The sequence below is a fragment of the Protopterus annectens genome, chromosome 8.part0 (genome assembly GCF_019279795.1).
Source record: "Protopterus annectens isolate FY-2018-M chromosome 8.part0, PAN1.0, whole genome shotgun sequence".
NCBI classification, from domain to species: domain Eukaryota; kingdom Metazoa; phylum Chordata; order Ceratodontiformes; family Protopteridae; genus Protopterus; species Protopterus annectens.
The window spans coordinates 1,593,194,207-1,593,214,255 of record NC_056741.1 but is presented as its reverse complement, the minus strand read 5'-3'; the positions used below and the strand labels follow the sequence as shown (position 1 = coordinate 1,593,214,255).

At 39.6% G+C, this 20,049-nt stretch overlaps 1 protein-coding gene across 1 annotated transcript in view; it reads left to right on the top strand.

The window, feature by feature from the left end:
• The window catches only part of LOC122809553 (lipase member H-like), a 462,467-nt gene that overhangs the window by 101,789 nt on the left and 340,629 nt on the right, over positions 1–20,049 (top strand). The window contains exon 3 of the mRNA XM_044081135.1: positions 2,020–2,128. Within this exon, the coding sequence (XP_043937070.1) occupies positions 2,020–2,128 (109 nt within the window). The remainder of the gene's footprint in view (positions 1–2,019; positions 2,129–20,049) is intronic.

Here is a 20,049-nt window from a genome sequence, read left to right as displayed (position 1 = left end):
ACACACACACACACACACACACACACACACACTGCTACCTATGAACAATTTAGGGCTACTCATACACCTACCACACATTTTTGGGATGTGGGAGGAAACTGGAGTACCTAGGCAAATTCGGGAAGGACAGGCAGATTCCACAAAGAAGGCACCCGATTGGAATCCCTGAATTAAAACAAGACTGCCACGCCTGCTACATATGCCAGCTCATCTGTGTGTTTTTATCCCACCCTTCTGTCTTGTTGTAGTTTTAGGGTAAATATATATTTATGCTTATTACACACACTGCTGTGGAACAGGTGTCAAGACTGAGGCACCGTGAAATCAGTAAAAATAGAAGGAACAGAGGAAACTATCTGACTGACACTAGTTTTGGCAGTTGTCAGATTAACTAGACTAGTGAGTCTCCTTCGGATGTCATTTTTGTATGTTACATTATGATGTGACCTCACACGGCATGCTATGTCTCTCTGACCTATCAGAAATTCAAAGGTGCCTCACCACATAGTCTGCCGAGCCATCTTATCTAGTACCAGAGATCTTTCTTCCATCCCTTGTCTTTCCAGGATTTTTTCATCTGTCCCATGTTGTCTTGAACTTCTCCTTGTACTTGTCCCACTATTGTACAAAATGCAAGAACAGAAATCAGTAGTTTGTTAAAAGGAGGCCAGATATCCACATCGAAATGAATATAAATCAGTAATAGTGTGGGTGTTCCCCTGAAAACAAAATAAGAAGCTGAAGCAATGTCATTTCTAGTGAACAACAAACAGTGCCAGAAAGATGAATTTATAATGCAGGGTCTCATCCTATTATATGTATTAATACAAAAAAGGCTTTATACCACAAAGTATGTTAGGGAGGCCAAAGTAAGAAACATCACACGATGAGAGATCTCTTATAAGAGGATGTTCAGACAGACAGGTTTGCATGGTAAATTAAGTCACAGTTTCCTAACGTGGGAGTAGATGAGGGATACGTGATCTGCTGCAGATATCCTCTTAATAAAGGTAATACTGTAAAGAAAATGTTATCAAAATATTCAGAACTGATATGAGAAAAACTGACTGACATGGTCCCTTTCTTCTCAAATGTAAATGCAATATAAGAAAATGCCAAGATCATATAGATTTTGGTCAGCTCTATCAAAGCATGAAGAGTCTTGGTTAATTTAGCATCCCAGATCCCTGAGAGCTGGCCAGAGGATGTATCTCCTTCATTGGAGGAGGGAGGATAGGCAACTACATCTGTTTCCTAATGTTGGCTTAGAGAAACACAAGAAGCTACACAACTGTCTATAATGGAAGACTAGAAGTTTGAATACAGAGTATGTGTGTGGAAGTACGTGTGTCTGTTTGTGGTGTATGGCAACATGTGAAAGCACATCTGTTTGTGGCACATCCTAACATGTGAGAGCACACCTGAGTTTGTAGTACACCTGGCTCATTGCATGCCACAACTTCCAAGAGCTTAGGAAAAAAGAGACGAAAAACAATAGTGTTAGTACATATACATCCCTCCGGAGAGGAGATATATGAGGAGGCCTATTTCAGATAATCCAATGGTTATAGATCCTTAGAAAGTGGAGTTCAGGAAAATAAATGATAATGGTACTGAATGCTGTGGTACTAGATGCCCCAGAGAAAAAAAAGAAAAAAAGATTGTGCCTTTTTGTGCTGCAGAACATGTATGTAATGCTTGGTGTACAATGAAGTGAACTCTCCTGAGATGAAGGCAATCACACTGATTTAGTGTGAAGGGAAAGCAAAAACAAAGGAAGTAGTCAGTCCTAGCATGGTCCAAGATTCATTGGGGGATAAGCAGGTTAAATAGATTTTCTTGCAAACACTGTCCATATAAGAGCAGAAAATGCTGGGTGGACAATAGCACTAGAAGGTAGATTTACATTGATAGAAGTATCAGAAAATATAAATGAATAGTTAAAAAAGATGTCTTTGTAAATTTTAAAAGAATAAAATGCTAATTAACTTTACTTACCTGTTTTAACTCTCTCTGCAGTCTGGTGGTGTTGACAGCAGAAATGTTCATTTGATTGGATTTGGGACTGGTGCCCATATTGCAGGGGTGGCAGGAGCTTTCCATTATGGCAAGCTAGGACGAATTACAGGTAAGTTACCATTCACAGAAAATGTTGCTTTGGAAGAGAGATGCTTAAAAGATAATGGTACTGTCAGTCATGAGTGCCAAAATCCCCATACTGAAGGTGTGCCTTTTTTTCTATAATGTGTAACCAATGATATGCTAATCATTAGTTCCGTTCATCAAAGTTTGAAATGTCATGCTGGAAAGTATGACATTAGAAGTGTAAAAAAAAATCTGCTGCTGTATGATTCATTCAGTATGGAATAGCAGTCATTGCTGCTTGGCAGACCAGTGTCCCTTTATTTATTTATTTATTTTTTACCTCAAAAGAATGAATGTTAACTACTGACTTTTGCATGTTCTCAAAATGGTTTACCATCAAAATATTGAAAGCAAAATATTTTTTTTAAGCAAAAGACTGAACTACAGTGCCAAAACCAAACCCAAAATTTAGCCTAAATGTCAAACGTCAATAACACGGCAAATGACAATCGACATACCACACTTCCGGCTTCGAAAGTACGTATGTCCTTATATGTTTTAGCAGGGGGGCAAGTCCCCCTGCACCCCCCATGTGGGAGACAGTACCCTCCACACCCCCTGCCTATTATATATACCAAATCCAAGATTGCACTACGGTGAGAAAAAGGGTAAATTCCCCCATCCTCACTGCACTGCGATCTCTATTCACAATGCCAAACTCATAATAGCAAATCAAGCTTTACTTTCATTATTATGATTTCAGATTATTCCAGTTTGGTATTGTGAAACTTTGAAAACTTAATTTCAGCCATGTGATTTTCCCACACGAGCTTTCAAAGTTTTGATGGCAAACCTCTCAAAGTATAAGAGTAAAAACTTTAGCATGTGTGCGGACAGTTTAAACTCCTGAAAGTCAAAGTACTAGAGGAATATATTTGCTTCCCCAACTTATCCATTGTTTTCCCATCCTTGTAAAAAGGTTTGGGATAGCAGCAATAAACTATTTTACCATGCATTGTTCTGATCCTTCTCCTAACCATGCTCAAGTCAGACAGTTTTTTAAAAGGGTGTTTCATGCTTGTCCACCTAAGAATCTGGTGATCCTTCCTTGGGAGTTCAGCTTTGTCCTTGTAAAGCTTACTCTGGGTCCATTCGAACCAGCTCATCAGACTGACTTGAGGATCTTTTCAAGGATGACTGTTTTACTCATTCTTTTTGACATCAACTAGGAGAGTATGTGAGTTGCAAGCACTTGTAGTGAGTCAGTCCTACCTCATTTTTCTGAAGAGCATTGCTTTTTGAGACCTGATTCTTCTTTTATGCCTAAAGTGGTCCCACAGGTTACTTTAAACCAAAGTGTTCATCTCCATGTCTTTTTTCCTGAACCAAAGAATAAGGGATAAAAAGATTCTTCAAGAAAAGGCATGGAGATGAACACTTTGGTTTAAAGTAACCTGTGGGACCACTTTAGGCATAAAAGAAGAATCAGGTCTCAAAAAGCAATGCTCTTCAGAAAAATGAGGTAGGACTGACTCACTACAAGTGCTTGCAACTCACATACTCTCCTAGTTGATGTCAAAAAGAATGAGTAAAACAGTCATCCTTGAAAAGATCCTCAAGTCAGCCTGATGAGCTGGTTCGAATGGACCCAGAGTAAGCTTTTCAAGATGTCTGTAGTCATTTCAGGTACTAACTACAAAACTTGAGCCTTCACGAAAGCTGATCAGCTGTGTCTCCAATGATGGTAAGAGGAAAGGACACCAGTGTCAAAAAACAGCCCTTTCAAGATGGCTGTCTCTTGCTGTTGTTATTATAGGTTCATAATTCATAGCTAAATACTGGGCTAACTGCCCTTGTGGGCCATTTTAAGCCTTTGTGCTTGTAGTACCCTATCTCAGTTTGTTATAGATTGGCCTTACCCATCCCATGGTCAATAGTTATATATTACCCCCTAAAGAGAATAACTGGGATCATACCACAGATAATTTGAGGAGATCCATGCATGGAAGAAAGCATTTGAGAGCTGCCTCTGTCCATTAGTAGTACAAGGGGGGGACTATATTAAATCAAAGGAACAATGATTTATCGACCCCATGTAAGCGAAAGCTTACAAACTCGAACGCTTAGAACAGCGATTTTTTTTCCAAGGGGAAAAAAAATCGCTGTTCCAAAAAAAAATACACTTAAAACATAACATAAAGTGGGGGGCTTCGCCCCGCACATCCCCCCTGATTTGGGGGGCTGTGCCCCCGACACCCCCCTACTTAAATATACCAACTCCAAGATCGCACTACAGTGACGAAAACAGCAAAGTGACGGACGCGGCCAAGCAATTTCTTTCCCAGGGAAAGAATTTGCTTATATGCTGCTTCATCATTTTGCCTTTTCGTCTTTTCAAGTTCGACCAAGACGCATTTGAAAGAATGCGTCTTCGGTCATCTAATAGGAACCCTACAGGGGGCAGTCCTGTGATAAATTTTCTATTTCTCATCCATAGATTGAAGTTGCACTTGAAAATGGACAGGGATAAACTTTATTTTATGTGGATGGGGAATCTGTTCCAGAACAGTGGTATCCTCTGCAAGATATACCTGCCCCTCCAAAACATTCTGTTGATATTGCAGAAGAGGTTTAGTTCCCTAGACCAAGTATTTCTGATACCATTTGACTTGCTGATGTGTAGTAAATCCATCAGTAATGGGTTTGGAGGATTTCTTGTATGCCAGACACGGGTCATCTCTTAGCAATCAGTAGGATACCGAGTATAGTGACAAGCCTTTGTGTCAGTCCATGTAAGACATGTTGCTTAGGCCTTGTATCCTTTTAGTAAGGTATCTGTATAGATGTTCCAGTTGTTGCATGTGTCTGTACAGATACATGCCAAAGGAGGCATTATATTCAATGACTGGCATAATGAGGGCTGAGAAAGGGGGACAATGACATGTATAGGTCAAGACACAATCTGTTTGTTTATAAACTTATCAATATACAAGGGCTTTATTACAACAATGGACACATGCTGGTCAAACATTAGGTCAATGTCCACACAAGTTCTCAAATCCTGAACAGCTGGGTTAACTCTTATGTATGTATTATCAATGTGGTAGTTCCCTGGGTTAGATGACTTCCCAAAGGATACAGTAATGCATTTTTTTGGCATTTAGTTTCAGTCCATGATTTTGGCAGCAGTAATTTAAGACAAACCTTCTTGCACTTACCATAATAAATCACTTCCAGGTAGAGATAGGGCCAATTCCACAAGGTCTTTGACTTCTTTGCTGGCTTTCTGCAAAATGCCAGACTCTAGAAGTATTATAAAGGCAGTCATTTTGTCCTCTGTATACAATTTTACAAAGCACTACAAAATGGATTCCTTTTCCAGGACCAGAACAGGTTTTGCTGAGACCATTCTCCACAGGTTCCTGGAGTCTTAGTTTAATGGCCTCTTCTCTTTATTAGTTTTGTAAGATATTGTAATCTACCCATTTAGATTACTGTAGCTTAGTTTATTGACCTCTTTCCTTTACTAGTTTTCTAAGATGGTAATTTACTTATTTAGGTTACCATAGCTTAGTTTATTGACCTCTTTCCTTTACTAGTTTTCTAAAATGGTACTCTACCCATTTAGATTACCATAGTTTAGTTTATTGACCTCTTTCCTTTACTATTTTTCTAAGCTGGTAATCTACCCATTTATCTTACTCTGCTGCAACAGTGATCTATGACTTGAACATAGTCAAGTTTTGTAAGTAAACTTAATATAACAGCAGACATTCTAACAGATCACTGTTGCAGTAGCCTTGCCTCTCTCTCTCTCCGGCTCCCCCCTTTTGCTTATCTCCTGTGTGTAGCAAGGGTGTGGATGTTTCACCTTTTTTATCCAGTTTGTTGCTGGGTTTGTTTCCTATCATTTTTCTTTCAGGGTTTTTGCCTCTTTCTGGGCAAAAAAAAAAATCTCTGGAACTTTTTGTGCTTCAACTTTCCTTACCTGGTGCTCTGATTAAGCTCTTGATGTTTGAAACATGTGGAAGCCGTCCTTTAGCTTTGAAAGCTGGCCAGTCCTCAGGGGTTAGGACCCATTCCGCTTAGGCTACTGAAACTGTGATCTGTTAAAACATCTACTATTATGGTAAGTTTAATTACACAACTGTACTTCCTGAAAATTAGCGATGACATTTTTTTATTTTATTATTTTAGATGAGGCTACACACTCAGAAGATGACTATGTTGAAAGTGTAGGGAATTTTTATTTGTATTTGTTAACCTGGGTAGAGCACTGATCCACACAGACCTTTTTCAGACACAGCCTGGGAGTTCTGTCTGGTTAAGTGACTTGGTCTAATTTGTGCAATAAGCAATGGAGGCTGAGAAAATCAGTCCCTGGACTACAAGAAATAAACAACTTGCAGCCCTAATAATGTGTACTAACTGCCAGATTAATTTCAAAATATATTTAAAAATATATATGTAAAATGGCCAGAGATATGGGACAGAGTTTAATGTGCCAAATGAAATATTTTTTCCATTTTGTAAATTTCAAAGTTGCTATTCACAGGAGGAAGAGGCCAAAATGTTTCTTTTTCCGAGACATTTTACAGAGATATTTTACATTGCCATATGAGATGACTTTTCTAGCAACATTTTTTTATGTCCTATGTTCATAGATAGGATCATAAAAAATAAGGCTGCATGCATCCTTTGGAGTTTGATTATGCAAATTGTTACTTCCATACCGGAGTAGGACTAGCTAGTAAATAGTCTCAAGCATACAGGTCAGCCAGGCTCTTTTATCTTGAAACTGGCTGGTATAAATCCAAACGAAATTAGAAGAAGACAAAGACTATAATTAAGAGATGTTACACTTTTTTCTTCTTTGTGAATTATTTCCCCCTGTTTGTAGCTGCAAATTGTCAGCTGTGATCTATGTACTACTCTGCTGAACAAATGTAAAATAAAATAAATAAACAATGTGTCATCCAACAAACAGGTTTATCCTTGTTGCTGCAATTGCCATCCCCCAAACCAGATCTACATTCATCACCTTCTTATAAGAAGTTTCCTTTCCCTGCCATATGGTGGCATTTCAGACATAATTCTTTATTTCTTGTTCTTTTTTCGGCTCCCTATAGCTGATTATCAGCTGCCCTGGATCCCCTTCTCATCTACCAGGTTTGCCAGATCTCCATTAGCCTCTAGCTATTTTTAGGGATAGTGACATCACTTAGGAACCTGGGGCAGCATCACATTGCCCCTGGGAATGTATATTTGTGACTTTTTCCCTGCCTCCTCATGTTCACATTCCTTATCCAGGGCTGGTGTGCAGTGGGCTCCTACTGTGTATCAGCCGTGCCTCCACATGTGCCTTAGCCATTAGCCCTACCCTCATATAGTACACCACCATCTCACAAGTCCATAGCCTCCACCAGGGATCATTCAAAGGTGTTTCTCTGAGCACACCTTCCCCTTTTGATGTACAACATCCCTGTCTGTGCTATCGAGCATCTGAGCTGGTAATCAAACCCAGGTCACCTGTGCCACAGTGAGGGCTTTATCCCTCTGTCTCTGGTACAAGCAAAAATATTACTTTCTAAGTTTAGTTCTAACTAGTGGCAGCTGGATGGCTCAGGCAATTATTTCTCATCTGATTTAGAAATGCACTTAGTCCTGCTAAATAGGGAAAGTTACCTCAGATAGACATGTTAGAGCTAGGAAAGATATGGGTCTTGCATGGTATTTTGCCATCATGCAGAATGACGTCAAGATTCAAAGACAAAATCATTCGCTTTAATAATTGGCTGTGAAGCTGGTGCCATTCTAGGCAGTCTAGTATGTGTCAGCTTTGGGTGAGATGGCTGACAATCCTTCCTGTTTGCCAGGGGTGGTCTGCACCTTTTTTACCACAAGTTTCACATGATGGCTAAAGCATTTGCTGCCCACATAATGACTTTTTGGTGGCAGGATCTGTCTACTCTTCATTTCAATCTAGTAAATTCTAATTTGGACGTATTTAACGTAATGCTTGAAGTCGAGGCTCTCCTGTGACTTGAACATTTTCGGATATGTATCATTACAGAGACATGGTTTCAAACAATAAAAAGCACCACCTGTCTTCCTGTCTATAGTGCTAATCATATATTCAGCCTTACTGGCAGTTGTGAGGGAGTATTAATATTTAAATACATCAGTAACTCACAGCAGATACCTCAGATCACTACATTTGAACTCCTAAATGTCCAAATCACTGTAAGACTAATTATCATTTTATAGCTATATAACACCTTTTATGTCACCTTCTGAGCATGGTAGCTATCTTAAAACCTTAGTTGAAATAAATCCCCATTAAACTCAATAGCATTCTATGGAGGGACTTCAGTTATCCATCAACAAACTGACTGTCCTACACTGCCAGTGGTCAGCTTTCCCAGTGCTTCCTTGACATTATAAATGCTGACTGGCTTTTACAAATAGTTAACCATCCTGCTAGGGAGCCCCAGTAACCTTGATCTAGTCCTCATAAATATGGTCATTCCCTACATATCTCCATATATACCATCTTGCCTTGTTAAATCATACTATAAATTACTGACCTTTTATTTCAAAACTTGTGCCCCCCCCCCCCATAAATACCTCTTTGTTTAGAGTCTTATCAGAAGCGAACTTCTTCATTTACCTGATGACCTAAATAAATTCCACTGTAATCCTCCTTGGCTATGCCTCTGACTTTTAGTCTGTTAATTCGTTGTACTGATAATGGACATCAAGCGGTTTGAACCAGTGAGTGTTCAGCGTTATATTACAATACTAAATGAAGGACTAAGGTGCCTTCATGATAGAGAAAACCTTAGTTATTCCCCAGATTCAGCAAAGAAAAGCATATCTTCATTCATTCTATATGGAAGAGCACATGGCAGACCCTGATTTGTCAGTTGGAACAAGGTGGAAGCATCAGTATGGCAATGAAAGATGGACAGAATATCTACAGAAGTAATTAAGATGAGGAATATGCTGACAGATTATGTGTAAAGCTGCACAATAATAGACTGGAATCCTTGGAATTAACCCTGTCTTTCTGTTCAGATAACAATCAGACAGTGAGAAAGCATCTAGACTTTCAGAGTAAGAAGTCAGGCAAGAAGAAATAAAAGAAGAACTACTTGAGATTGAAGACATGGAGAGGACAGAGAACCTATGACTCATGAATCTCAAAGATGATACGGAAGGGAACGACTTTAAGTTTCATGGTGCAGCAACTGAGTAAATGGACTGATGAACAAAATATAATTATAAATGATAATTAGTCTTAAAGTGATTTGGACATTTATAAGTTCAAATGTGCTGATGTGAGGTATCTGCTGGACAGCGTACACAGAGTCTTTGTACCACCAAGATTGACACAGAGGTCTGCAGATCTGTTGTGTTTAATGTGTAAAACTTTCAGGTAAAAGAGCAGTTGTTGTTCTCATTGTGGAAACAAGGAATATCACTGATGCTCAGTGATGAGAACAATTTTGTGGACCCAACTAATCTGTAGGGAAGAGGATAAGGAGCAGGTTTGCTCAGTACTTATGGGCATGTCAGAACCTGGATGTAAAATTTAAATTGGTGTATCCTGCTATGCAAGTGGAGCAAAGATATGTCCTGGATATTGATACTGTACAGAGTTGAAAAGATTTGTCAAGGTTTGTCAGGTGGATATTTTGTCTGTTCAGCGAGCTTTACTACCCTCAGAAGTCATGTCTTAGGGCAGACAGAGGAGAAATGGCTAGTGAAACCATTCCCCTTATTCAATAAAAAGATGGAAGATAGACATAAGGGCATGGAGACTCGGTGTAAAAGAATCAGGGATTCTACTAAAACTGTCCAGTTGACTTAGATTATGAAGCTAAAACACAAGTAATTTAATTAAAATGTACTCTTTTTTTTCATTTCTCTCTTCTCTGCTATTATATGGAGCTTGTTTAGATGCTTGAGTTGTTTTCATATTTTAATGGCAGTAAGAAGCTATAGTGTGAGTAAAGTTAGGTTATGAAAAGGTAAATATGGGGTTTATTCTTTGTAACCTGCCATGAATTTTCCCTAAAATCCTTTAAATGTTATTTATAATGTGCTTCTATAAAATGTGTGAACTTTTAAATATAATAAAGTTAGTCTATAGTAAAGCAATTGTACCACTAAGTGTTGTCATATTGTATTAGTGCAGTTGTACAAAAGAGGGGTGTGCTTTAAGGCTGGGTGTGGGATGGCAGCAGAGAGATGGCATATGATTGGTTAGAAAGGATAACTTCCCATAAAAGAACACTAAGCCATATTAAGTGCATCTAGTAACAGAGACAAGAAAACATATCTGTGTGACCTTCCCAGATAGCAAGTGGAAAAACAGATTTAAAAGAGAACACTCCTGTAAAGTGATAGATATTGCTGGTAGTACAGGATCCAATTTTTTTATAAGGAGAAGTATTGGCCAAAAGGAAACTATACTGTAGGCAAATAAAATGGCATGTAAACTTTTAGGTGATGTTCAAGAAGAGATCAGAAAGAATGTGAAGAGATAAATCTAACTGCATTATTGTGTAGGGGCATAGGGAGATATTTAATGTGCATAAGTGCGATAACAATCAAGTTACCTGTGGGAAGGAAAGAAGTACAAGATGCACTACACTGTTACCTTACAAGGATGCTAGTTCCAAGCTTTAGCTAAGGAAAGACAGATGGAAGAAAACATAGTAAGTTATATATATTCAATTTCTTGTATATAGTTTGTGTTCTGAATATTTTATTTTTAGGGGCATTGCCCTTGTTGTTTGCATTTCAGCAATTTGCTGAAAAGTGAGTTATGAAATGGATCTAGAATAGTGTGTGGATTTGTTATTTGGAAAGCTTTTTTATTTGCAATGATCAACACTCGGATTGTAGTATCTAGGGCACAGTGTAAGAAGGTTAAAACTGAACAAACCTATATTAGTCAGATGAGTTTAAGACTAATAACATGGAATGTAAAAGACCTTACTGATCAGATGAAAACTGGTAAAATAAAAGCATATATTAGATGCTCTAAAGCACAGATCACTATATTTCAAGAGATGCATTTAAAATGAAATGAGCATGAGGCCTTAGTGAGAAAGGAGTTTAGAAAAGAGCATTGCACTGATACCATAGGAAACAGAAGTTATAAAACTAATAGTAAAAGGGTTCCCTATAATCACTGAGGAGTCATTTAAAGATGAGACTGGGGGTATTTCATATTAAGAGGTTATTGGTTAGCAACAGAATCACCTTGGCAAATGTGTGAGAAAGCTCTTGATCAACATTATAGAGTACCATCAAAGTATGTTATTGGTTGGAGGGACTGGAATGTCAGAAACAAAAGGGATGTGACTACAGGCCTGTAAAAAAGTTTAGTTGCTTCAGAAGGGATTTTCCTAAGGAAGGATATGAAGATTCATGGATTGATGTATATAATAGAGTGTATGGGTAACAAGGCAGATTGCACATACTTCTCGAGGAAATAGGACTTGTGGTCTAGGCAGGATAGAATTTATATATCAAAAGAAAATGAATAAGTCTAAAGTAACTTAGTCTCACCAAAGTACATTTTCTGTCAAATAAGAAAGTGTAGAAACAGCTTGGGATAATTTTAGCCGTGACTTGAAGGAAGACATTGCCCATATGGATTCAGATATCAAATTAAAAAAAATATTAGAGGGACAAAACTAAAGAAAATAATGACACAAATCAAAGGAAAGGATTTAGCAGAAACAGATTACTGGGTACTACAGGACCTAGAAAGGCAGTTACATGATTATCTTCTGCAAAAAAACTGAAAGGAAACAGAAACAAAACAATTCCATTTTGACAACACACCAAAACTACAGAGTTATTTATTGCAGAAATTGAGGCAGCAAAAGGGTGAGGAGTGTTTAACACAGTTAAAGAATATCAACACTCGTAGGATACACAATGAGCTGGTAAAATACTGCAAATATTTAAAGAATTTTATAAAAAAATGTGTATACATTGGAGCATGGGGAGATGGGAACTGTGCTATGGAAATGGGGAGGATTTTAGAACAAGTTAAAATTAAGCATATCTAAATAAGATGGAGAGTATCCTTATAAAACCCAATACAGTGGGTGCAAATGGGGATCAGCTTAAGGAAATGGCATGAGGTAAATGCCTGGGACTAGGTGGGCTCTAAGTCAGTTATGGAGGGAGTGTAAAGAAATGATATCACAAATATGGCTTGGGTTGATAAACAAAAATCTGCAAAGGAGGAATTTTCCAGGATTATGGAAGACAGCAGTGATACTTTAATTAAAAAAAGCAAAGTCCCATCTAATCCAGGATTTTATCACCCCATTTCAGTATTTAACCATGACTATAAAGATTTGATGGCAAAACTTGCAAAAGTATCATCCAGTTGTCTACTAGAAATCTTCTACCCAGACTAATGTAGAGATATACAAAGGAGGCAAACTTAACATATATGATACACAAAGAGGCAGAATGTATAGGTAAACCTCTTATTAGTTGGTTTAGATTCAGAAAACGTATTTGATCAGGTTCACTGGGATTATTTTTAGAGTGTAATGGGCAAAATGGGTTTTCCTGAAGTGCTTATATACTGTTAATGAAACTTTACAGACATTCTATGGGAATAATTAAGATAAATGGCACATTATCTCCAGAATAACAAACAGAGAAATTAACAAGTCAGGGATGACCTCGTTCCCCTTTGTTGTTTGCAAAGTAACCTTCAAGGGTGGGAGTAGAAGGGGAAGTTGGATAAAATGGCTTTTTAAACAGATGATCTAATTGTCTGTATCACTGATAAGATGTACCTGTGTTGTGCAGTGTGCAAAGCAGGTTTGCAAAATTGGTGGGGCGGTTATAAAGTAAATCATAGTAAAATTAAAGTTGTAGATGTAATATCCTGCCCAGGAAATGATTTGGTGCAAAATTACCCATATTTGGGGGATATTATAGGATTAAATATTTGCTGGGATTGTTTACAAAGTCAGCAGAAGACTTTGTGATATTGTGAGATGTGGAAAAAAGTAGAATTCTATCTCATATTAAGATATGAAGTACAATGGCACTAGATTTGGACCAAAAGGTGCAGGCTATTAAGCTATTTACATTCCTTTTAATGTTATATGCAGACCAAGCATTTATCTAAGAACCAGAAATGTGTTTCTGAAAGTTGATCAATAAGGAAATAATGAAATTAAGTGGGTGAAGGGAAAGGACCAAGAGTAGAGTAGAAGAAATTAGTGTTACCCAAAGAACAAGGAGGTTTATCATTACCACATCTTCAGCTACACAATAAAGCTACACAAAATTGATCTATCTAATGAAGAATAATGGATACAGCTCCAATGGAAAAGCATGATATTAAGCCAAGGGGAGCATTCAGTGTTAAGCTCAAAGCTTAATATTTGATTACAAGGGCCAAACGAGTAGAACAAGGGTAAATGACTAAGTGAAATAGTGCTTGAAAGATAAACAGTATTTAACTTGGAAGGTTGGGTTTAGGTTCATTAAACATAAATCACTTAATACAAATCTATTGTGCAAGAGAAGAACATATTTTATATTGGGAACAATTAAGAAATGCAAAGAAAGTAATGACATGGACAGAATTTAAAAGGAAGTATACACATTCACAGTAAGATATGCTTGGATGTAAAGGGTTATTAATAATGTTCTCAGGTAATACAAATGGTAAACCCCAGGCATACTTTACAAAGGCTTGAGTTGATACTGTCATTAATAGAACTAACAGCACATTTAGCACACAAGAGATTGGTAAACAGAATTTACAGCACAATAGATGGGAGCAACAAAAGGTTAGTAAGTAAAAAGTAAAAAATTCAAGATTAGCAGAGACTAATTTAATTGGAAATAATGGGAACAATGGCTTGAAACCTGGAAGAATCCCAGTTATGTCACAAAGTCTAGAAAATTTAGAATATCTGCCTTGAAATGACTCCGTAAATATTTTTATTCTCCTGAAATTTACACAAAATATTTCTAGAATCAAGTAAATATTACTGGAGATGCAATCAGGAACAAACCGGAAACTAAAGACATTTTTTGGGGCTATCCAAAGTCGTCCAAGAATAAGAAAGAAAGAATTACAAGAGCTGGTAGGACAGATCTTGGGTAGTGAATGGCAACTGCTAGAACAATATTTTTATTTTTGGTGGCCTGGTACACGTAATGAGCCATTACACATAAAGGCTTTGGGAACATTGCTAAAATGTGATCACAAAGAAGGGGAAATCCAAAGAGGAACCAAAATTGGGAAACCTTATAAAAATAATAGATGGTATTAAAGAGTCAGAGATGCATACCTTCAGAATAGTAAAGTATAAAATTCATAGAAACAAAATCAACAACAGGGGTCTCATTAGAAAAGTAAAATCAGATACAAGGGACTAAGAGATCATCAGAAGCAAAAGCAGATATTTAGTTAGAAGGAAGATGAGGCATATTGTAGGCCATTAAATGAACTGGCAACAGTCTGTGTGTTTGGTCTGTAAAAGTTAGTTCTAAGGTAATAATGCCCAGAATATTGTTGTAAACTTTTAAGTTTTAATTCTGAACCACTCTTATTGTACCAGCAGATGTTATATGAGACATTTTACCAAGTACTCCAACTGAAGGAAGGATGGGTGCTGTTACTAAGGCAATATATTACATACTCTGTGTATGAGTATTGCACAGTATGTATGTTTTGGATTGTTCATTAATAAAAGATAACTGCTGAGAGATAGACTGTTAGTACTGATAAGGTAGCCCCTATCCACACCAAATAGAATGAGAAATTTAAGAAATGACTCCTGTGGTGGAATAGCCATATAAATAAATTATATAATAAGAGAAAGAAATTGCTTAATGCTTATAAGGGGTCTCATTGTACCTTAATTGCAGAGTTTAAGGCAACCATTAAGAAGCTCAAAGCTGAGTATAAACTCAAAATAGCTACTAAAACCCAAAATAACTACAATTATCTGATGCCATTTTCATTTGTTTCTTGAACTGTGGGTCTCGGATCTGACCTCTGATCCAAGTCGACTGCATTACAAGCTCAAGATTTGAAGCTCAAGCTCCTCCTCTCAATCCCATAATGCCTCTTTCCCCCAGAATACCTCGGATCTTGTTTGCCGTTTGTCAAGAAGCATTGGGATTTTGTTGCTCCTGCTCTTTTCAATACAAGAGTTTCTGTAAGTCGGCTTTCAGACATTCCTTTTGGTTGCCCTTCCTTCCTCTCCACCCACCTTCTTTTCAATTTGTTTATATATAAAAAAAATATTTTTGTATTTTAGTAGGTTTAGCCAGTTCCCATGGTTTTCTTCCATACTGGATAGTCTCTCCATCTTTTTTGTTTACAGTCTTCTTCTTTGCTTCCCCTTCTCTCATATCTGGTTTATCATGTCTGACAAGCCTGATAAACCTTTGGGGTTTAGCAAATGCACTTCCTGTGGGAACAAGATTCCCTTGTCTGATGCCCACAGGGAGTGTGTTTTCTGTCTAGGCCCAGCACATGTAGACACCTCTTGTGAAATATGTGTGAGGTTTAATCTATGTACACTAGCGAAGTGTCACAACAAGCTGGTATTGAAGGGCTTTCTTCCTCCTTCCACTCCTTTAACACCTTCCACTTCAGGAGCTCAAACTCACATTAGAAAACCTAAGGAGGCCAGTGAACACAGGAAGCATTCCCCTGAGCATTCCTCCTCTGAGCCGCCTAAAAAGGCATCAAAACCATTGGATCCTAGGTTGTCAGATGTGGAAATTGTGGTTTCCTCTACCTTGCCTCCCTGTGCTCCTACTATCTCTTTGGAGCTGGGTGTTTGGGCTTGGAGCTCTCCTCCCAAGGAGGCCTCCCCCAAGCCAGTGTCCAGACCATTTTTTACATTCTTCACCTTTAGGTCTACTCATAGCTTCTCTGAGCATGAGGAAGATAGATTGATGAGACATTTTCTGAAGGCACAGATTCAGATGGGGGTTCTGCCAGCTCCATCCCCTTCTAGATCCATGAGCACACATTCCTCTTTTTGTCCTCTTGGCTGCCTCTCTGATCTGACTTCCTGCTTCAGAGTTGTCAGATCCAATGGCTCTGAGAACTAAGACATCACATCCAGTAATGGTCACCACTTCTAGTCCAATAGTTTCCCTGATGCACTCGGCTCTGATAGTTTTGGGGGCAAGTGCATCTCAGAGCCAATCCTTAGATGTCAGGTTTGGGGGGTGGACTTTGACTCCAAGATTTTCAGAGCTGTCACTTCCCCTCAGAGCCTTGGCATTCAATAGATCAGCTCTGACTCCCTCCTCAGAGAGGAGGGTTGCAGGGGTTCAGGAGAAGACTGTTCCAATGGCTTTGGCTATGGAGAGATGACTCTTGGATCCTCATAGTCCATCTGCATTCGAGGTGGTGAAGAGTGTCCTCACCCATCCTAGGGGATTCCTGGTTCTCCCACCACTGGAGCTGATCCCCACCCCCATGGAATCTGTTATTGAGGCTCTTCCACTGGGACAGCCAGTGCTGCAAAGCCCCCAACATCTTCCAACTGTGGAACCCCATTTTTCTTTCAATACCTCCCTGGAGTATACCACTGAGAAGGTCCCCTGGAAGAAGAGATGTAAAGGGAGACACCTGGATTCCCTGCAGGAATCTGTCACTATGGACACTGGCTTCAAGGAAAGGGAAGGGTCCCCAAGATATCCAGCCAACAATGTCTCTTTTGTGGACATCCTAGAGATCCTGCTTGAAAAGGGTGGATGGTCCTCTCAAAGCCCTAAGCTAGAGGAGTCTGTGCTTCTGGAGGCCTTCAGCACTGGCTCATGTACATCCTGCATGTCAACCCAGGCAGATCTTCTTATTGAGTTAGTTTCCAGCAGGACATTGAAGGAGCCGGACACAGTAGAGCCCATACCCAAGCAGACTGATCAGATATTAAGTGCTCCCCTAGACAAATCACACTGGACTAATGGTATCCCAGTCGATGCCATGATTGTTGCAGCAACCCCCCAAAAAAGAGCTAGCTCAGGAGTGCTCCACTGTCCATTCCCCTAATAGAAAGTCTAGGGCTTTGGACAGGTTTGGCAAGAGGGTTTACACTTCGGCCACATTTGCTTTATGAGCACTGAACTACTTGTCCCATTTTACCAGACTACAAAGAGATTTGATCAAGGAACTCTCTAGCTCGGTCTCTGAGTCCATGTCGGAAGAGGAATGCAAGACCTTTTCCTCCAGAATGACCACTCTCCAATTGATAACTAATTCATCTTTGAGGCTGATTGCCCACGCAGCTAAAGGCACCTTTAGGGCCACAGATTTTGGCATTGCCATTAGGTGCCATGCCTAGATGCGGCTATGTGACTGTGCAGAACCTTTCAAGGTGTCATTTGTCAACACACCCTTTGATGGTTCATCTCTGTTTGGCCCCACATTTCATGATACACTCTCCCACAGCAAAAAAGATGGAAAGACCTTGTCTGCCATCGGAATCCATTTTTCAACTCCACAAAGATCTACAGGAATCAGTGAGGAGGGAAAAAAAAACAGTTCAGGAAATCTCAAGGCCCTTTTTAGGAATCTCTGGGAGACTTTTCCCCCAAAGGTGGGGAGGAACATTTACAGTGGTAAATGCCACCCTAGGTTCCGAAGGGGTCCGCAGAATCAAGGCTCTCATGATTCCTCCTCAGACGCTTTCAGCACTCCTGGAGGGTTGCCCAACTGCCCTTCTCTGGAGGCAGTTGGGGTGCTTATCCTTGCACCCAGAAGCCTGGATAGCCATCACAAATGATCAATGGGTGCAAAGGATCATATCCAGAGGATACTCCATTCCCTTTTTCAATCTTTCCAAGCCACAAACTTGCCTCCCAGATGTGCCACCCAGTCGGAGGGAGGCAACAGTGTTAGAAATTACAAAGCTGCTTTTAAAAAAGAGTCATCCAGGAGGTCCCTCCTGACCAAGTCGGATCAGGTATCTACTCAAGGTTCGTTTTAGTACCAAAGAAGACGTGGGAGCTAAGGCCAGTTTTGGATCTAAATCTCTGAACAAATCAGTAAAAAACTTAAAATTCAGGATGATCATGATTCAGTCCATTCTACATCTTCTGAAGATGAATGACTAGATGTGTTTAGTTGACCTACCATATCGAAATGGAAAACCGCTCAAGATGGTATGTTCATTTCAGACTGGGAGCCAGACATTAGCAATTCTAATCCTTCCATTTGGTCTCACCACAGCCCCCAGGGTGTTCACCAAATGCATGGCAGTAGTTGCAGCTCATGTCAGACTGATGGGATTCTGTGTGCTTCCTTATCTTAGTGACTGGCTCCTAATCGCTTCAACTAGGCATCTTCTCATTCAAACCAGGGATTACCTGTTACAATTGGCTCCCACTCTTGTCATAACTCTCAACAGACAAGAGTCGCGGATCAGCCCTGTTCAGCTAATAGACTTCATTGAAGCACGTTTGGACACAACCAAAACTAGGGCTTTCCTACCTCCAGACAGGGTGTCAACTGTCCCAAATCCTAGCAATCCCATCCCCTCCAGTAAAACTCCTACTAAGAGCATTAGGCTATGGCAGCCACAATAATGCTACTACCTACAGCATTATTGTGGCTGACATAATAATGCTACTAACTACAGCATGCTTAGATATGCAAATCCTATGGTGGACATTATCAGTTCAGTGGTCATTACATCAGCATTCCGTGATTCAACCTATAAAACTATCAAGGATATGCAAAATGTCTCTTATCTGGTGGCTTCATTCCTCAGAAGTCAACCAAGGTCGTCCTTTTGTCTTTCCTCCATCAAACGCCATTCTGACCACGGATGCCTCCCATTTGGGGTGGGGACAATTTCTGGCATGGATGGTCCAAGTAACATGGACGTCTTAGGAGACCAGTTTACATATCTATGTCCTAGACATGAGAGCAGTTCTTTTGGCATTGCAGGCACTACACAGCTTTCTTCTTCCGGGGACCATTGCAGTTCAGACGGACGATATGTCTGTAGTATGGTACATCAGGCAAGCAAGAGGGAACCAGATCTTACCCAGTGTGTTTTGAAGGAGTGAGAGTGTGGCAATAGGTGATCTCTACCTAGTCACAATGCACATTCTGGGAGAGTCAAACATTCTAACGGACAGGCTCAGCAGAACTCTACTGATGCCTCATAAGTGGACTCTGAACCTGTCAGTGGCAAACATGAGTTTCCTTAACTGGGGTCAACCTTGCTGCAACCTCTTTGCCTCGCCCCTCAACAACAAATTCAACAAGTTCATTACCCTGATCCCTCCTCAGGGATAGCCCCCCAGGAGATGCTCTAGTCCATGCTTGGCCTCCAGTCTACTTTATGCATTCCCGCCATTACCCCTGATTCCCAAATTAATTCAGAAAACTTATCAGTCGAAGAGCAAAGTAATCCTCATTGCACCTTTCTGGCCGCAACAGGCTTGGTTCACCTTCCTCTGGTCTCATGTACTTTGTCCACCATGGATTCTGGAACCAATTCCAGACCTATTGTCCCACGCCTCAGAGCAGACACATCTGAATCTTCAAGGATTAAAACTGACTACATGGTTTCTCCAGCTCTGATGATGACTAGACATTCCAGGCTTTCATCCCCGGTCCGAGAGATTCTGATATCAGATCACAGAGCATCTACTAGGAAGATATATAAGAGCAAATGGAAAAGATTCTCCCTTTGAGCTCAGCAGAAGCTGATAAATCCTTTTATGGCTTCTTTTCCTGTGATTTTAGATTTCCTGGCTTTTCTCTAATAGAACAGGGCCAGCTATTCCATGGTGAAGGTTCAGTTGGCAGCCATTTTGCATTTCCATATTAGGGAAAACTCTTCTTCTCTAGCTTCTTCTAAGCTATGTAAGAATTTGTCAGGGACACCTTTTTACTTCTTCCCCCAATCAAGGATCCAACTCCCC